The following is a 17,916-nucleotide window of genomic DNA, read 5'->3' on the forward strand; positions in this document are numbered from 1 at the left end:
GTGATGTAATACTCCCCACTTGCCTGGATGAATGCAGCTCCCACAACACTTGAGAAGCTTGACACCATCCAGGACAAAGCATCCCGCTTGATTGTCACCACATCCAAAAACATTCACTCCCTCCACCACCAACACACAGTAGCAGTAGTGTACCATCTATAAGATGCACTGCAGGAATTCACCAAGGTTCATTCAACAGCACCTTCCAAACCCATGACCACTGCCATCTAGAAGGACGAGGGCAGCAGACAGATGGGAATACCAACACCTGAAAGTTCCCCTCCAAGTCACTCACCATCCTGACTTGGAAAAATATCACCGTTCCTTCACTGTTACTGGGGCAAAATCCTGGAACTCCCTTCCTAACAGTTCTGTGGGTGTACCTACACCATGTGGACTGCAGTGGTCCAAGAAGCCAGCTCACCTCCACCTTCTCAAGGGCAACTAGGGATGGGCAATAAACGCTGGCCTAGCCAGCTACATCCACACCCCACGAATGAATAAAAAAAAGCCACCAGCAATGGACGATCTCCCAATAGCAGGGAAAATGCTCAAGTCTATTATAAAGGATGTGATAACAGGACACTTAGAAAATATCAATGGGGTTAAACAAAGTCAACATGGATTTATGAAAGGGAAATCATGTTTGACAAACCGACTGGAGCTTTTTGAGGATATAACTAGAAGAATAGATAAGGGAGAATGAGCAGATGTGGTGTATTTGGATTTTTAGAAAGCTTTAGATAATGTCCCACATAAGAGGTTAGTGTGCAAAATTAAAGCACATGGGATTGGGGGTAAAATATTAGCATGGATTGAGATTTGGCTAGCAGACAGGAAACAAAGTAGGAATAAACGGGTCTTTTTCAGTGTGGCAGGTGATGGCTAGTGTTGTACTGCAGGGATCAGTGCTTGGGCCCCAGCTATTTACAATATACTTCAATGATTTGGATGAAGGAACAAAATGTAATATTTCCAAGTTTGCCGATGACTCGAAACTTGGAGGGAACGTGAGCGCTGAGGAGGGTTAGTGCTACTTTATGGGATTAGTCTCGCATAAATGGGCATCATTGCTTCACTTTCCTGATTCCCTGCGCTGTCATTGAAAGGTTCCTAACATGTATCAGCTCTGCCTCTTTCCTCATTTGGGAATACACAGTTCAGTTGTGGCCAATGTAAACAGCGCCCCCAGTGTATGCAGCTGCCCTCCCAATCCGCCCGCAGAGCCCTCACCAACAGAGCTTCTCCTCATTTTAATTTAGCACTGAGCCATCGCTGCAGGCTGGAAGATGGTGGTGCAGAACTCTCACTGCCAGACCAGCTTGGATCCTCCCTGTGAGAGTATGGAAACCCCTCCCATCGTCCCAGAGGAGCTTCATGTTCAGGATTCCCTCCCTCAGGCTCCCCATCCAACCTGGTTTCATTGATCCAGTCGTGCTTCTGCTGCATGTCCCTTTGTTGGCCCATGAAAATTTTGAAGTGGATGTGTCTATGGCCCATGTAGACCTCACCCACCCCATCCTGAGGCCACTTATACTGTTCAACATATAGCCCCACTCACTCTCCCTTCAATCATGTGTCTAAGTGTAACCTTTCCCATTCATAATCCCTAGTGCAGCCCTAGCTCTACAGCCCCTTCTCCTGTCTGAGGCTACTTTCCCCCCCTTCCCCAGTACAGGCCTAGCCCTGCAGTCCATTAAAAGCCACCCCCCGCCTTACGGCTGGACCGGTAGACAGAGACTTGCCCGGGTCACCCTGCTGGGAGCAATGTGGTGCTGCCTGCGAAGCCTGGCACTGATTACCACAAGCGCTGCACAATACATGTAGCCAAACTAACCTCGAAGTCACGAGTGATGTGCAGGTCGCCAGGTGCACGTCGCTTATATCCTGTTGTGAAACACGTCATTCAAATTGCACGCCAACGTGATCTGGTGATCCAGCGTAAGGGGAATAATTCCAGCAAGCAGGGCTTATAATGAGATGCAAATGTATTAAAATGACATCCCTGACGTGCCGCGGCGGGAAACGTGGCCTACCATTGATGGATGGAGCGGACAATCACAAGCTGGTTTCACGGCGACATGAAACCGATTGTTAACCCTCCGCCATATTTGCCGCTCCCGCCTGCCATGCGTCCGCTGCGAACGGGGGCAAAAAAATCCCAGCCATAGTCTACAAATACTAGGTTGTTTCTCCATTTGCCAACTCTCACACACCCTACTTCTTACCTGTTAACACTTAATTACTCCTGTAACATAGCATTACATTGCCTTATTCACATACAAATTAACTGCATAGCCATTCAAAAAGAGTTCGATTTTTGGATGTTCGGTTTTCGGGTATACGGGTAAAGGATATTCGACCCGTATTTCCTTTTCTAACAACAGGATAGAAAGTGTAAGCCATTTGAAAAAAAAGTTTAGCAAAACCGATAACTTTATAAGGCTTTGTAAGAAAGGAATCACAGAATTGTTATTGTGCAGAAGGAGGCCTTTCGGCCCATTTTGTCTGCACCGGCTCTCCGAATGAGTATTGTGACTCAGTGCCATTCTCCTGCTTTTTCCCCGTAACCCTGTACATTGTTTCTATTCAAATAATCAACTAATGCCCCCCTGAATGCCTCAATTGAACCTGCCTCCACCACGCTTCCAGGCAGTGCATTCCAGACCCGAACCACTCGTTGTATGAAAAGCTTTTTTCCCACACCGCAGTTGCTTCTTTTGCAAATCACTTTAAATCTGTGCCTTCACGTTCTCGATCCTTTTACAAGCGGGAACAGTTTCTCCCTATCTACTCTGTCCAGCCCCCTAATGATTTTGAATACCTCCATCAAACCTCCTCTTAGCCTTTTCCTCTCCAAGGAGAACAGTCCCAACTTCTCTAATCTATCTTCATAACTGAAGTTCCTCATCCCTAGAACCCTTTTAATAAACCTCTTCTGCACCCTCTCCAAAGCATTCACATCCTTCCTATAGTGTGGCCCCAGAACTGTACACAATACTCCAGCTCAGGTCTAACTAGTGTCCTAATCAATAACCTCTTTGTTCTTGTACTCTATGCCACTATTAATAAAATCCAGGATACTGTATGCTTTATTAACTGCTCTTTCCACCTGTCCTGCCACCTTTAATGACTTATGCACATATATACCCAGTTCCCTCTGCTCCTGCACACTCTTTAGAGTTGTACCTCTTATTTTTATATTGTGTCTCCAAGTTCTTCCTACCAAAATGAATCACCTCACACTTCTCCGCATTGAACTTCATCTGCCACCTATCTGTCCATTCTACCAACTTGTCTTCATCCTTTTGAAGTTCTGCACTGCCCTCCTCACAGTTTACAATACTTCCAAGTTTCATATCATTCACAAACTTTGAAATTGTCCCCTGCACACCAAGAACTAGATCATTAATATATATCAGGAAAAGCAAAAGTCTCAATACCGACCTCTGGGGAACTCCACTACAGCCCTCCAGCCCTAAAAATATCTGTTAACCATTACTCGCTGTTTCCTATTACTCAGCCAATTTTTTAACCTATGTTGCTACTGTCCCTTTTATTCCATGAGCTCTAGCTTTTCTCACAAGTCTGTTGCATATAACTATATCGACTGCCTTTTGGAAGTCCATGTACAAATTTCCATGAAAATTAACAAATAAAAATACTTCACAAAATATGAGAAAAAGAACAAGGAGACTTGGTGTACCTACAAGTGGCAACAGAAAATAGCCAGGGAAAGTGAGAGAAGTTGAGGGACAAGGTGCACCTTTCTAACCCTATTCATCACAGACCCTCCGGGAAACTGGAAATCAGCAGCGGGGGTGGGAGGCAAGCATTCTCGACCAAGACCTCTAAACATGAAATAGCTGTTCATTACATTAGGTGAGCTTGAGGCTCCCATACCTACAGTTGGTTCCCTGTGTTCATTTCTCTTGGTTCAAAACAAAGATTTTCTCCACACGACCTCACTTGTTCTCTTCATTATATGGGGAAGGACCCACTGGGATCATGTTTCATCCCTCCCTTTTCAGTTTCCTTTTGGAGAGAACCGATTCAACATCTTTACACAATATCCAAAGTTGACTAATTTGAAACGTAGCACCATGGTGTTGTTACTTTACACCATGTGTAAAAGTAACACATTTTGCACAGCTTCTGTCCTCTCACAGTGATCAAAACTTCAAGTCATCTCTTCAACACTTTGCACAATGGCACCGTCACTTAGGCTTGCATTCTATAGATCTATTTCTACATTCTAATGTAATACAGCTATCATTAGCAACACTACTCTTAGCCAGGTTTTCAATTTGCGGTAAATATTTAAATATGACACCTTGTAATAGATCAAACTTGTCCAAAGTGGACAACCTCTCAACATACATAACAAAAACAAAAATACCTGGAAAAACTCAGCAGGTCTGGCAGCATCTGTGGAGAGGAGCACAGTTAACGTTTCGAGTCCGCATGACTCTTCAACAGAACCAGGTCTCCACTGATGCTGCCAGACCTGCTGAGTTTTTCCAGGTATTTTTGTTTTTGTTTTGGATTTCCAGCATCCGCAGTTTTTTGCTTTTCTCTCAATATACATGTTGAATTTGCAAAGTGCACTGAAAATATCTAGCAATAAGTCATTACTACAGTAACTCACATTGATTCCTTGACTTGAGCAGCACACACCCCAACAATGGACATGGAGAGCAAACATAGTGAAGTTCTGTTCATCAGGTGGATGGTGTATAGAGCAACCCCACCTCTTGCCTGATGAAGCACACCAGAAGCCTAGTTGGGTCTCAGGATTCAGTGGGGTAGCAGAGTGTTATTTTACTGGACTAGTAATCCAGATGTCTAATGATCCGGAGACATGAGCTCATCAGAGCAGCTGGGATTCTTAGATTCATGTTGATTAAATAATTCTGGAATTAAAAAGCTAATATCAGTAATGATGTCCATGAAACTATTGGATTGTCGTAAAAACCCATCTGGCTCACTAACGTCCTTTAGGGAAGAGAACCTGTCATCCCTCCTTTGTCTGGCCTGTATGTGACTCCAGACCTACAGCAATGTGGTTGACTCTTAACTGCCCTCCGAAATGGGCTTGCAAGCCACTCTGTTGCATTCAAGAGGGTAGCTCACCACCACCTTCTCAAGGGAAATTAGGGATGGGCAATAAATGATGGCCTGGACAGCAATACCCACATCCTGCAAATGAATAAAGAAAGATAAAGCAGGTGCAACTCCAGTAGGCGGCTTAGGGTGATTCGTGTTTCATATGAGATGTTAACCCAAAGCCTCATCTGCCCACTCAGGTAGTTGTGAAAGATCCCACAGCACTATTTGAAGAAGAGTGGGGGAGATTTCCTCGGTGACTTAGTGAACATTTACCCCTCAAGCAACATCACAAAGATATATTTATCTGGCCATTATCACAATGTTGTTTATGGGAGCTTGCTGTGCATACATTGGCTGACACATGTCCCGCTATTACAGCAGTGACTTAGCTTGAAAAGTATTTAATTGCTGTAAAAAGTTTTGAGATGTCCTGAGGTCGTGAAAGGTGCTAAATAAATGCAAATCTTTCTATCTCTTAGGCAACAGCAACTGAAGTTGAGTTAACCGCTGATAGATTTTTTGTGGAAGGGCCCTCAAAGATCCACCTCAAAATTCTTCCCTCTTGTGTTGAGCGCACTCTAGCTATTCCTTTCAGTCCAATTTGGTGTGCCTTAAGAAGCATACACCTGTACATTCAGACATAAAATGACATTGGGATCCCAGCCGCGTTACAAGGTTCTAATTTAAATATATTAATAATACACCCTCCTGCTGACAGCAGGAGCTCTGGACGCCTATTTCAAGGCCCCCTCCAAAACTGCAAAGGGTGTGAAGGTTGTGGGAATTCAGCTGATAGCGTTTGGGGGTTTTGTCTCACTACCACCCCATCCCCACCAAAATACGAGATAGCACCAAGACAAATATCAGCCCCACAGAGTCCAGATTTAAAAACCAATTTCAATTCAATATAAATCACTGAACCACCAACTCAGAGGTGCTCTTAAGTCACTGGACAAAATTTTCCGGCCCCACTCGCCGCTGGGATCATCCTGTCCCGTCGAATGTCAATGGACTTTTGGCTGGGCTGCCGAATTTCCCGTAGCAAGTCCCGCCACAACGGGGCCGGAGATCCCGGTCACTATTATGATTCAGTTCAGATACATCTCAATGCAGCCTGGCAGCTCTGCTGAATAAAGGTCGATCCCTAATGAGACAATCATTAATTCCCATCCTAGAGTACTGTAAAAACATTGTGCCATTGGGCCAGGTGGTGAATATAGTGGCAGAGAGTGTCATCTTTGGCAGAGAAAGCAGGCGGATAAAATGGCTTGTCTGGAGTGAGCAGGAGAGTGGAATTAGACTAAGTGATGCAGGATTGATTGTTACAGCCTAAAAACAAACCATTCTAACCCTATATACTCTATCTGAAATACACCCCATATTAGATTATACTTTGCACTTGATGGGGACAAGAAGCACCTGTGGAGAGAAGTTATGAATCCAAAATAAAAATCATTAAATGTTAATAAAACCCTTCCCACTTCCTTAGGGATCTCATTCAAGTGACTGTCCTTCATGTGAGAGTATAGATAATGAATGTTGGCAAAGCTATTCAACAATGTAAGACATTTCCATTAAGTCCAATTCTAGTCCCAGCTGACAGTCATGCATTCATATGCCCAAGCGCGCACAAACTTCTAGCAGTGGTCCTAGTGATCAGTAGTATGAACCCTGTCCAGTTTCTTTTTTGCTAATCCAAGGGTGCTGGAGTCAATTTCAGAGCAGCTGCATTATTCTGTCTTGAGTTCAGCTAACCCAGCATTGACCAGGGTTCAAATTTGGGACTTTTGCAGCCTATATGCTCTTCTAGCCAATCCCTTAGCTGGCCTGCATCATTGACTTCTTTTGCAGTAACATTTTAACTTGAGGCCAATGTAACTTTTGAAAATTCAGAAATGTTAAATGAATTATATGAATAGTCCTCATTGTTTGGGAAACTCCAGATCAACTGCAGCACAGAGCAGCCACACTACTTTGTGGGCTGCAGAGCAAAGCAATCATAAATCCACATCAACCTGGTGGAATCCTTCGCTGAAGGTATTTTAAATCAAATCTGAATCATTGGCAGTTACAGTAACACAAGTGTGTTTGTCCCTCCTCAGACAATCAGCACAATGCTGATATCTATCCTTCCCCACCCAAGCAATTCACAAAGACCAGGCACTGTTGCACAGAGGATCCTTTGTCTGATGTGTCGTCACAAACTGTTCTTAGATATTTCTAGTAAACAATACTGGCATAGGACACAAAACTTTAACTGGATGTTTACCTGATCAAAAATGACGACTGGCTTTGTTCAAGGAAAATCATAAACTCTCCAGATCTGTGACAATCTTTCATTAGAATCTTGAAATAACTTCACTTTGACTTACGTTGAGTTGGAATACTGCAGGAATCCAAATTCATCCCTCTGGCCATCAGGACACAGAGACTGCATCACAGGGAGTATCCCAGCAGACGTCAGCGGTGCGGCTGTGTAGAATGCTGAAGGGACACAGCAGTAAAAGAGACGGGAGCGAGGGAAAGAGGGAAAGGGTACAGTTCAAAGAGCAGTTAAAGCGAGAGCAGACTAAGGTCACCTTCTTCATGCAATTAATAAAACCCACTACAGGCCAAAGAGTTCAGGTCAAAGGTCAAAAGGTCATGGCGGTATTTGTTGTTGTACTATTTGCATTTTAGTCTGAAAGGATTGTGAATCAGGTCATAAGATCCCATGAAATGAAGTAATCACACCACACAAATTAATTAATTCCCGCCCTGGTGTCTCTTGCAGCAAATGAGGAATAGTTTTGCCTCACGCTACTCATGGTAATGATTTGCTGAGTCAGTTCTTGTTTAAAAACTAATTGGAATTGAAAATTCAACAAATTTTCACAATACAGATGGAGTAAGGACAAGAGTAAACTTTCACAAGGTGACACAGCATTGTCCAATGACGTCAGCATAAACGAGCACCCATTTTCTAATTTCTTTCTAAATGGTTTCAGTTGCAAAGTGGATCAAGACAAAACTAATATCCTCAATGGTGAACTGGGGTCTACGGTACAATAATCTCACCTGTCCATAATGGATACTTACAATGGTTATATGCTAGAAAGACATTGCCCATAACACTAATGCACCCGCACCATCCCGCAAAAATGAACATGGGCTCACCAGAAACCATGGGCTCTTCAAGGGCATGCACAACAAATACACCATTTATTGGTATCATGGATGTAAGATTAAATGTGAGAGCTTTGGGATAAGAACAGGATAACATTTTTTTCAAACATATAGGCACTGTGAGGGTGTGGAATGCACTACCAGAGTTTGTGCTGAAAGCAGAGACCTCGTCAACATTAAAGAACAGGTTAGATACCAGTAGGTGGTTGAAGGAAAGGGGGACAGAGATTAATGTTCGTGTGGAGATGAACAGCAACACAGGCTGATATGACAAGCATGTTTCTGTGTTGTAATTTCCTGCAGTTCTACGCAGTTGGGCACACGTGTCAAGGTTGGGACATGTTCTGAAGCGAAGTGAGTGTAAGGCACCTTCCCCCAACACGGTCTCACTGAGCTTCCTTCTTATTTCAGCCTGGATCCCGACACTGGATTCACACTGAAGCTACACCATAAAGACAGTGTCGGTGTGAAGACTTCACACTGATCCTGCAATGTGACTGCACCACAGGAATGTCAGAGATCAAGAAGTGGGAATGTGTCACCTGCCCAACTGGCTGGGAAATCTGAAGATGATGGAGGGGAAAAAGATTCCAAATTTGATTTTGAGGGGGGCAAAGAGAAGAAAATAAAAATTAAGTAAACAAAAATGATATTGCTGGTTGAACTACCTCCATTGAGCATTACTGCAAAGTTTTAGTCTGCCCTTTTAAGCTGTCACCTGCTGAGATCAACATTGACAAATAATGAAATATCTTCTTGTGAAAGTACCTGAAGGACAATCTCAGATCTAGAGAATCAGCCGTGTTTGAAATAATTTGTTACATTGATTTTCATGTCATTGTTAATTTCGCCATATGATACTTTTGACCTCATACCTGGAAAGATTGGAAACATGTCTACATAATTCCCTTCAAATTCCCAAGTCCATTATTAGGAGTACTTTGAGCGCCCCTCATTTTTTTTTAGGAAATGGAGAATTAAATGGAAAAGTTGTCAGTTGACTATTAGTGCATCTGCAAACATTAGATCATCTCCATCCTTTAAACCCACTACAACCCAGCATCTTGACGCAGACAGAGACACACTGTCCCAGTGAAACAATTAAAAAAGCAAGTACGTCCATAACAGAAGAAGAAAATGCAGGAGTAAGAAATTCTTACACGTATTCAAAACTGTCGTCTTACCATTAGTACTAATTATTGCAATATATTCAGCCATAACAGGGCTTTCATACCAATGAGCAGTAAGTAACCATTAAAAGATGGAAGGGACATGTGGTCTATACATCCACCTTCCCTCAGCAATTGGAGATGGCATTAGGATTATTTTTAATTGCAGAACTGACTAGGTGAAGTGTAGACGATCTAAAATCTCCTGAACGTTAATGACAGATTAACTCTCTCAAACTGCCTATTAAACCACTAGGTTGCTTATGAGTGCATTTCAGAGGTCAGGCTGCATCTTTCATCAAAAGATCTGATAAGTTTTATATATTTATTTCCCTGAGTTCAGCAAGTGTTGTTCCTTTGAAGCAAGAGAAATTGTTTCATTTGACTGGCAAGCTTAGGCAGCCAAAATTCCTCAGAGGCTCTGCCAGTCTCCAACTGCAACTCCAGCAGAAAACCCTGGGAAGCCACGGAGGCTCAGCTACGCCAAGTTTCCACTGTGCTTGAGAGTTTCCTCTTTGCCTTGTGAGGACTGAACCTCTCCCTATTCCTTAAGAGGCAAAGGATGAAAAGGGGACAGAGCACAGGTGGTTGCTCCTTGCTACAGAAATGACCACCGATTTGGTTCTGTAGGAACTGAGGTATCTATGGAGTCCCTATGCTCAGAAAGGTAAGGCGCACTAGTCTTCAAAGGGAGGAGGGAGATGTGGACCCCACCAATGCAATCCAGGCCAGGGAAGCAGTCCAGATCCTCCAAGAATTTTGTGTTTTAATAAGGCTAAGTAGCTACATAGCACACAAGGAGGCCATTGGCTGGAATGGGGTTGAGTTTGAGGAGGGTTAGAAAGACATGATAAGGCACCCAAGGTGGAATTGTGCCCACCAGTGCCATGCTAATCAGAAGCCCTGACACTGACTCCATAAGCTTTGCTTGAAGGTGACAGATCAAAACGATTCCTAATTTTCAGAATTATGAATTGTCTCTGCATTCTGTTGGCAATCAGAAACTGACAATCATACCAGAGAAATGTCTGGATTAAGCTACTACTTCATAAAGCAATTTTTCACTCCATTGGCTCTTCCATTGCTTTTCTCCAGCTTATTTAATTATAAACACAAAAAACTAACTCATTATTTTAGATTCAACTTGGAACCATGGACTGTAACTTCAGATCACTGTGAAGAATCAGAAGCACAAAACACAACTCACTCTGTGAAGCAATGCGTTGGAGTCCCTGCATTAACCCTAAGTTGAAGAGCCAAGCCAGTTAACTTGTCTTGAAGGTACTGGGCCATTGGAAATATCCACTCTTGCCAAAACACAACAATTTTGAAATGAAGTTTACATTCAGAAGTACATCCCCAAAGGCTGAATATATTAACGTAATCTTCACATTAGATTATGAAGGTTATGATGCTCGGGAACTGATGAAGATTCTCCCACATCTGCGACATTCACTGCTTCATTGGATAATGCAACAGGGGCAGGGCTTGATGAGCAGGTGCCAATCTTTATAAATTGAGGAGAAAAAAGTACTGTCCACAAGTGAGCAAGTACCAATTGGCCACCAACCCAAAATGGCACCTCTATTGGCCATTGGGTCTATTGGGTTTATTTAACCACCTTGGCTATTTTTGAAGGTCAGTGGTTATAGCAACACCTCTGAGTTATGAGCCAATGCAACAACCATTATGTTGTTCTTCAATAATTTGTAAGCTTTGAAAATAGTGTCTACTACAGAGTATACATTCTTCAGGGTGTGGCCATTCTTCACTACCAGGTTCATCATTGTTAAAGTTCTGATGGATATTTGGCCCTTCCCCATTCCCAAAAAAACCCCAACAAACTAATTAAAGCTAATTTTGATACTTCAGTCCAATCCATGGGATACTACAAATATAGCAACAGTGTGAAGTGGTTTCCCTTGATACTAAGGTTTTAGCATAACCATGAAGGTAGGTCTCTACCTGTCCTTTTTCAAAGGGTAAATCTGGAATTAGAGTTTTGGGGAAAACAGTCTTAGTTTATGAGTAAAAATATAAAATACAGTAGATGTTGGAAGTCTGAAAGAAAAATAGTAAGTGCTGGAAAATGTGTAGAGGAACTGAGTTAAAGGTCAATGACCTGAAAAATTAACTGTTTCTCTTTCCACAGGTGCTGCCTGACCTCCTGAGTGTTTTCCACTTCCAGCATGATTTAAGCTGAGTATTTTCCAACATAGTTTAAGAGAGTCATCCCTTCTCAATAAAGGATCTCCAGCTCTACTTATAGGACCAGGAGCATGCAATTCAGCTCCTCCAGCCTGTTCCGCCACTTAAATGAATCATGGCTGACCTTTGCTCGAACCTCATTTCCCAAATCTCTTGTCATGGCTAACAGTTGCTGTTAGATGCACAGGATTCTCTTATGTATGATGATTCATAAATACAGAGCATGGAGGTGCTCTCTGCTGATATCTTCAGCCTCTCACCCTTGCCAAACATGCTGTGCTCAGAGTTGAGGTACTCCAATGCAGGGCGAAATCTGAAAAAGCCAGGCTATTCCACAACTCATCACTCTAACATTATCACTGATGTCAGGTTAAGTAGTGGAAGAGTACGACCCAGCTGATTCTCTTTTTTGTCACTGTTAGTATTAATAAAGTTTCTGCAGTTTGCTTTGGTTTTAAAAATAGGACCTGTAGCACTGTTTTGTTTATTTTGAACACAGATGAAAAACGCTCACTGCAAATTTGCTCACCCAGTTGGCTGCTTGATGCCTTTTCTCAATGCTGTGTTCCTCCAACATACCTCGAGCTGCAAACCAGCTTACACTAAGAGTGCTTTGGTTAATATTACAGACACATCATCTCATGGGAGGAATTCAGCACTTCCTATAGTCGACCAAGGGGACCACTGTGGTTTGAATTGTTTCCTGGTCATTCAAGCTAAGCTTGGTCCGAAATCTCCACTTCATGACTAACAAATTGGTTGCTGGGGAGAGTCTATGTTGTCGCAGCAACTTTAACCACTGCATCACAACATCCAATAACTCTTGAAAGTTGGATTAACTTTTAATTTTTGGTTGTAGTGAACAGAAAGTTGTTTTCAGTAGCACAGGCTGCTTATTTTACAATCTTAGTGAATGGCACCCATCATTCCACAAGGGCAACGCCCTTATTAAATTGAAGTCAAGTGCGTTGCAGAGTATGTGATAGTGTTCATCAGTCCCCAGGTCCAGTTTAATCTAAACAAGTTAATAGTTAAAGGAGACATATTATCATTTAATCACAACCCGAAGCAATGCAGAAAGTTGAGCTACTTTCCCACGTTGCTTTGTTTAAAGAAAAAACATCCAAACCAGCAACTTACAGACTGGACAGCATGCAGCATGGCAGCAAGTCAAGCAGGTGGACAGGTGAAAAGAAAAGGATGTTACAAAGAAAGAAAACACACACAACGAGAAAAGAAAAAAAATCAAATATTAAAATGAATTCAGAACTCAGAGAATTCATCAGAATACATTAGATACAAAACCACAGAGAGAGAATGTGTGTGTGTGTGTGTCTGTGTGAGAGAGAGAGTGTGTGCGCACGTGGTCAGTCAATCACAAATGGTGATTGACATTGAGCTAATTAGAATAGTGCAACCTGCCCAATGCATTACAAAAACTCAGAACCTGCGAGTGCTACAAGCGTGAGTTATGACACCTTCCTAATACAAGGAAGTGAACAAATGGCGAGCCCCATCACCATTCTATTCTCCAGGCACTGTTAGGGAAGGGAGTGCAGCAAAAGGAATGGGATATGCCCCTAATTTTTCACACACGTGGATTAACTATTTTTGGTTTTGCTGATGAGAAAGGTAGGATCATCCGAAAGGGAACTTGATGACAGATAGGCTAAATGTTGCAAAGGGCCATCACCGCATCAAGATAATCAGAGAGGAGAAACAACATATGGGTTATGGAATATAGTCTCGTTTAAAGTGAGGGCAGGATCAGGTTCAGCTGTGATACAATTACACCCTCTTCCCCTCCCGCTGTCCACCTGTCCTGGTTAAACAATTATAAAGTATATTTGCTGTCTTACGCTAAGGTGTCCAGAGTTCCACTTGGACTTTATACCAAGGTGCCTGATACCCCGGAACTAGACTTATCAAGAGCCAGCGCTGCTACAATGCCATCTAAATATCTAAATTAACTGGAAAATATTTGCAGACAAAAGATACTGGAAAATTCAGCACACAGGCAGGGTATATTTTTTATTTTTTCATGGGATGTGGACATCGCTGACTGGGTGGTACTGTGCTGTCTTCTTGAACTTCTGGCGTCCATGTAGTGTAGGTACACTGACAGTGCTTTTGGGAAGGGAGTTCCAGGAATTTGACCCAGCAACAGTGAAGGAACAGAGATATAGTTCCAAGTCAGGATGGCATGTGGCTTGGAGGGGAACTTGCAGTTCGTAGTGTTCCCAAATGTTTGCTGCCCTTGTCCTTCTAGGTGGCAGAGGTCATGGGTTTGGAAGGTGCTGTTGAAGGAGCCTTGGTGAGTTGCTGCAGTACATCTTGCAGATGGTACACAGTGTGCCACTTTGCATCGGTGATGGATGGAATGAATGTTGAAGGTGGTGAAAGGGGTGCCAATTAAGTTGGCTGCTTTGTCCTGGATCCTGTCAAGCTTCTTGAGTGTTGTTGGAGCTGCACTCATCCAGGCAAGTGGACAGTATTCCACCATACTCCTGACTTGTGCCTGTAGATAGTGGACAGGTTTTGGGGAGCCAGGGGGTGAGCTACCCATTGCAGAATTCCCAGCCTCTGACCTGCTCTTGTAGCCACAGTATTCATATGGCTAGTCCAGTTCAGTTTCTGGTCAATGTTAAGCCCCAGATGTTGATAGTGGGGGATTCAGCATGGTAATGCCATTGAATGTCAAGGGGAGATGGCTAGATTCTCTCTCGTTGGAGATGGTCATTTCCTGGCACTTGTGTGGCGTGAATGTTACTTGCCACTTGTCAGCTCAAGCCTGAATGTCGTCCAGGTCTTGCTGCATATGGACACGCACTGCTTCAGTTTGTTTGGCTTTATATTACTAACAGTGTAGATCTTGATGATGTTAGACAATTAGTTTTGAGTGCCCTCTTAAGCCTCTGGCACTGAACATGGCAAAAATAGGCTTGTTCTTCAAGTGGAGAGAATGAAATCATATCCATCCTAAATCCCTTAACCAGTTGTGAAGAGGTCCCAGTCTGCTTACCACAGGTGGAATAAATTTCATGAGTTACTAGGGGAGGCCACTGGGTGGAGCAGCTCACAATCTCAAGCAAGAGAGTACAGGAGCAGGGTCTCTGTCCTTACATCCCCTACCCTCCCCTGTTAGTTGGCTAAGTGTTCATACAGCAAAACTGTCTATGGGTTTACATCTGCACTCTGCATGACTCCATGTTACACATCATAGGCTTAAATATTTGGGGTGCAGGACAAAGGGAAGGAAGAATATCAGCAGGTTCTGGGGTTTTCAAGAGAATATAGTAATTAAAGTGAGTTTATTGACAAATTATCTTTGAAACATTCACACTAATTGACTTGTGTCTGTGTTGTCAGAGATCGTTGTGTAAAATTACTTAACTCCTGCTCAAAGTTACTATTTATAAAAGAAAGTTACACCAGGCCAAGCTGCAATTACGTAATTGTGTGGGTATTTTCAAACTCACAGGAGTGTACGGGGATAAAATGAGTCTGCAGATTTTGAACCAGCACAAATCACAGAGACAGAAAGTACAGAGTATTCAAGACAATTCACCAGAGCAAAAACAAAACAGGTATTTCTTGCATGCAATCTGTACATGTAACCTGCAAAGTAAATAAAATTATTAACATGTAACAAACTATCAGTCAACAAACCTCAATAAAGTTATTACTTCATTGTAATAAACCTTATGTTATTTCCCATATGGACAGTGTTTGTAAAATGTTGGCAGGTTTTTACCAAGTCTTTTTTTTACCCCTTATTCAAAAGAATATTTCCCAACCTTCAATTATTTGGTAGCTGTAATTAAAGTTGACACTCAATGATAAAAAGTTACAAGTTAAATTGTGTAAAAAATAAACCTTGCTTCCAAACTGAAAACAAAATGTAGTGGCTATATGTTAGAACTTACTAAAATCTTATTGGGCAACATAGTATAATGCAGGTCAATGAGGAATTATTGGATGCTGAACCCTGTCCTATCCAGCCCTCATTTCCTAATGGCCTCTATTGCCAGTGAACATGTAGAAACAATGTGTGAGGGTCAAGGTCACCATTGCTGGTTGACACCAGACAACCATGGAAAATAAAAATTCTTATCTCACCCCTTACTCCAATTATTCTGGCTTCACTCATTTATTTTCCCTTTAACGCACAGCAGTCTATATCTATGGCTTGCATTGAGCAAAACAAGCCCCTATGACTGGCCCAACCACCAATAGGGATTGTGATCAGTTGAGGGCCATGCAGACAATGCACTGTAATCCCCAGTAAATGAGATTCAGCAGGGCAGACTTCAAACCTAGACTTTGCACCAAAAAAAATGAGGCTGGCAGAATGATACTGCATTAGAATCACAGGAACCGAGGAAGTCAAGTCGTCTGATCCACCTTTCAATTAGATAATGGCAGTTTGTGTACCTCATCTTCCTTCTAACCACCTTGGTTCAGTTATGTAATTCTTCTTTAAATCATGCACATCGCAGTTTTCTTCCAATTGAACCCACAAGTCAAGGGATTTGTTGCAAATAAAAACAAGCTACAGGTCGAGTATCCTTCATCCGAAACCCTCGGGACCCATTGCATTTTGGATTTCAGGTAATTTTGGTTTTCAGACACCGCATACAAACTTACGTTACAATAGCCTAAGCCTAGGCTGGCTATAGTCTAGAGTAAATAAAATGGCTAGAAAAGTAAGATGTATCACTGAGTAATAAATACAGGGTACCTGTAATAAGTTTCTTTTTGACATGTTCACCACAAAAATCACAAGGTAAACAGTGCTATAAAGGTCAATGAGGTTCAAAAAAAGTGTGGCATTTGGATGTGTTCAGTTTTTGGATTTACGGATACTCAACCTGTAGTTACAATCATCTTCTAACACTCCTTATCCCCCTTTACCAGCACCACTAGCTCAGAGCCCATCAGTATTGGCCCTCCAACAGTGACTTGGCTTAATAATCAATGACACAACTATTTAGCCAGGCAGCAGGATAGCAGAGGGCACCAGATACCTTCTTTTCCCCTACAAATATTGTGATCATTAGAGTGAGGCATGCTTCCACTGGAAATTGGAATGTTTTCCAATTTTGCCACTGTGGCTGGAATTTTCCAGCCCTGTCGTGGAGGGACCCACCACGGGAGGTTCAGCGGCCCAACCAAAAGCCCACTGACTTTCGACGGGACCGGACGATCTCAGCGGTGGGTGGGGCCAGAAAATCCCACCCTGTGTGTCAGCATGAAACACTCCCAAGATTTGGAAGTTACTTTTATAACAGAATAGAGCTCCTTCTACGCAGTGTTAATCTCAGAAGATAAATTGATTTGAGACTAAAGATCAGGGTGGGTTTTGATCTTATCAATACAGACTGGGGTTTAAATTCAGGTCCCACAGGCAAAAGGCTAGTGCCATTGTTACCCAGTTCATACGGTGATTCATTCTGCCTTGCTAAATACTTTAATAGTAAAGTAGCATGCCAGGAAGACACAGCTGCCACACAATTCAGCTCGTCTGATATGGACACTAAAATACTACAATTGGGTCAAAGGGCACAGATTCCAACAGGAAGAGGCAAAGTTAACAGTGATTTTTATTCACAAGACAGGTAATCAATCAATACTTGAAATAGAAATGATAGGACTGTCCAGGCAAAAAAACCTTGGAGTCATCTGAAAGGCAGTTAAATGGTCCACTGGGGATCAGTCGGGTTTTCTAGATTCACATGCTTTGATGGGCCCATGGGCCTTTCTCATCATTACTCATTTTATTACAAAAACAACTGAACTAGGGGCCATAAATGTAAGATAGTCACAAATAAACCAAGTAAGAAGTTCAGGAGAAGCTTCTTTACCCAGAGAGAAGTTAGAATGTGGAACTCGCAACCACAAGGACAAGCGTGTGGCGTAGCTGCCTTTAAGGGAAAGGTAGAAAAGTAATCAATTAGGGTTGGAGGAGGCTCATATGAAGTACAGACACCAGCATAGTCCAGTTGGGCGAAATGGTCTGTTTGTGTACAGCAAATTATATATAATTTTACATAACTGATTCAACACCTGTGCCTATTCATAGATTTAGAGCTGCAGGGTTAGGCTGTGTTAATTTATTGGCTAGGTATGACTGCACATTGGATTAAACTCATTGCTGCAATAAAAAAGTCATCTACGTAGGGTCATTATTTCATAAAGAGCACACAGATAAAGACCAGCAGGAAGTGAGCTGGAAGTTTCTATGGCAATAAAACCTAGGCCAAAC

The 17,916-nt window shown here is 42.5% G+C and overlaps 1 protein-coding gene across 6 annotated transcripts in view; it reads right to left on the reverse strand.

Moving 5' to 3' along the window:
• Positions 1 to 17,916, reverse strand: part of abca2 (ATP-binding cassette, sub-family A (ABC1), member 2) — a 576,571-nt gene that overhangs the window by 381,856 nt on the left and 176,799 nt on the right. For 4 of the 6 annotated variants that reach the window (XM_078550348.1, XM_078550347.1, XM_078550346.1 and 1 more), the window contains exon 3: positions 7,482 to 7,593. The exons of the other annotated variants lie outside the window; for them this stretch is intronic. In XM_078550348.1, the coding sequence (XP_078406474.1) occupies positions 7,482 to 7,593 (112 nt within the window). The remainder of the gene's footprint in view (positions 1 to 7,481; positions 7,594 to 17,916) is intronic. 6 annotated transcript variants of the gene reach the window in all.

This window comes from Cetorhinus maximus, chromosome 10 (assembly GCF_964194155.1).
Source record: "Cetorhinus maximus chromosome 10, sCetMax3.hap1.1, whole genome shotgun sequence".
Taxonomy (NCBI): Eukaryota; Metazoa; Chordata; class Chondrichthyes; order Lamniformes; family Cetorhinidae; genus Cetorhinus; species Cetorhinus maximus.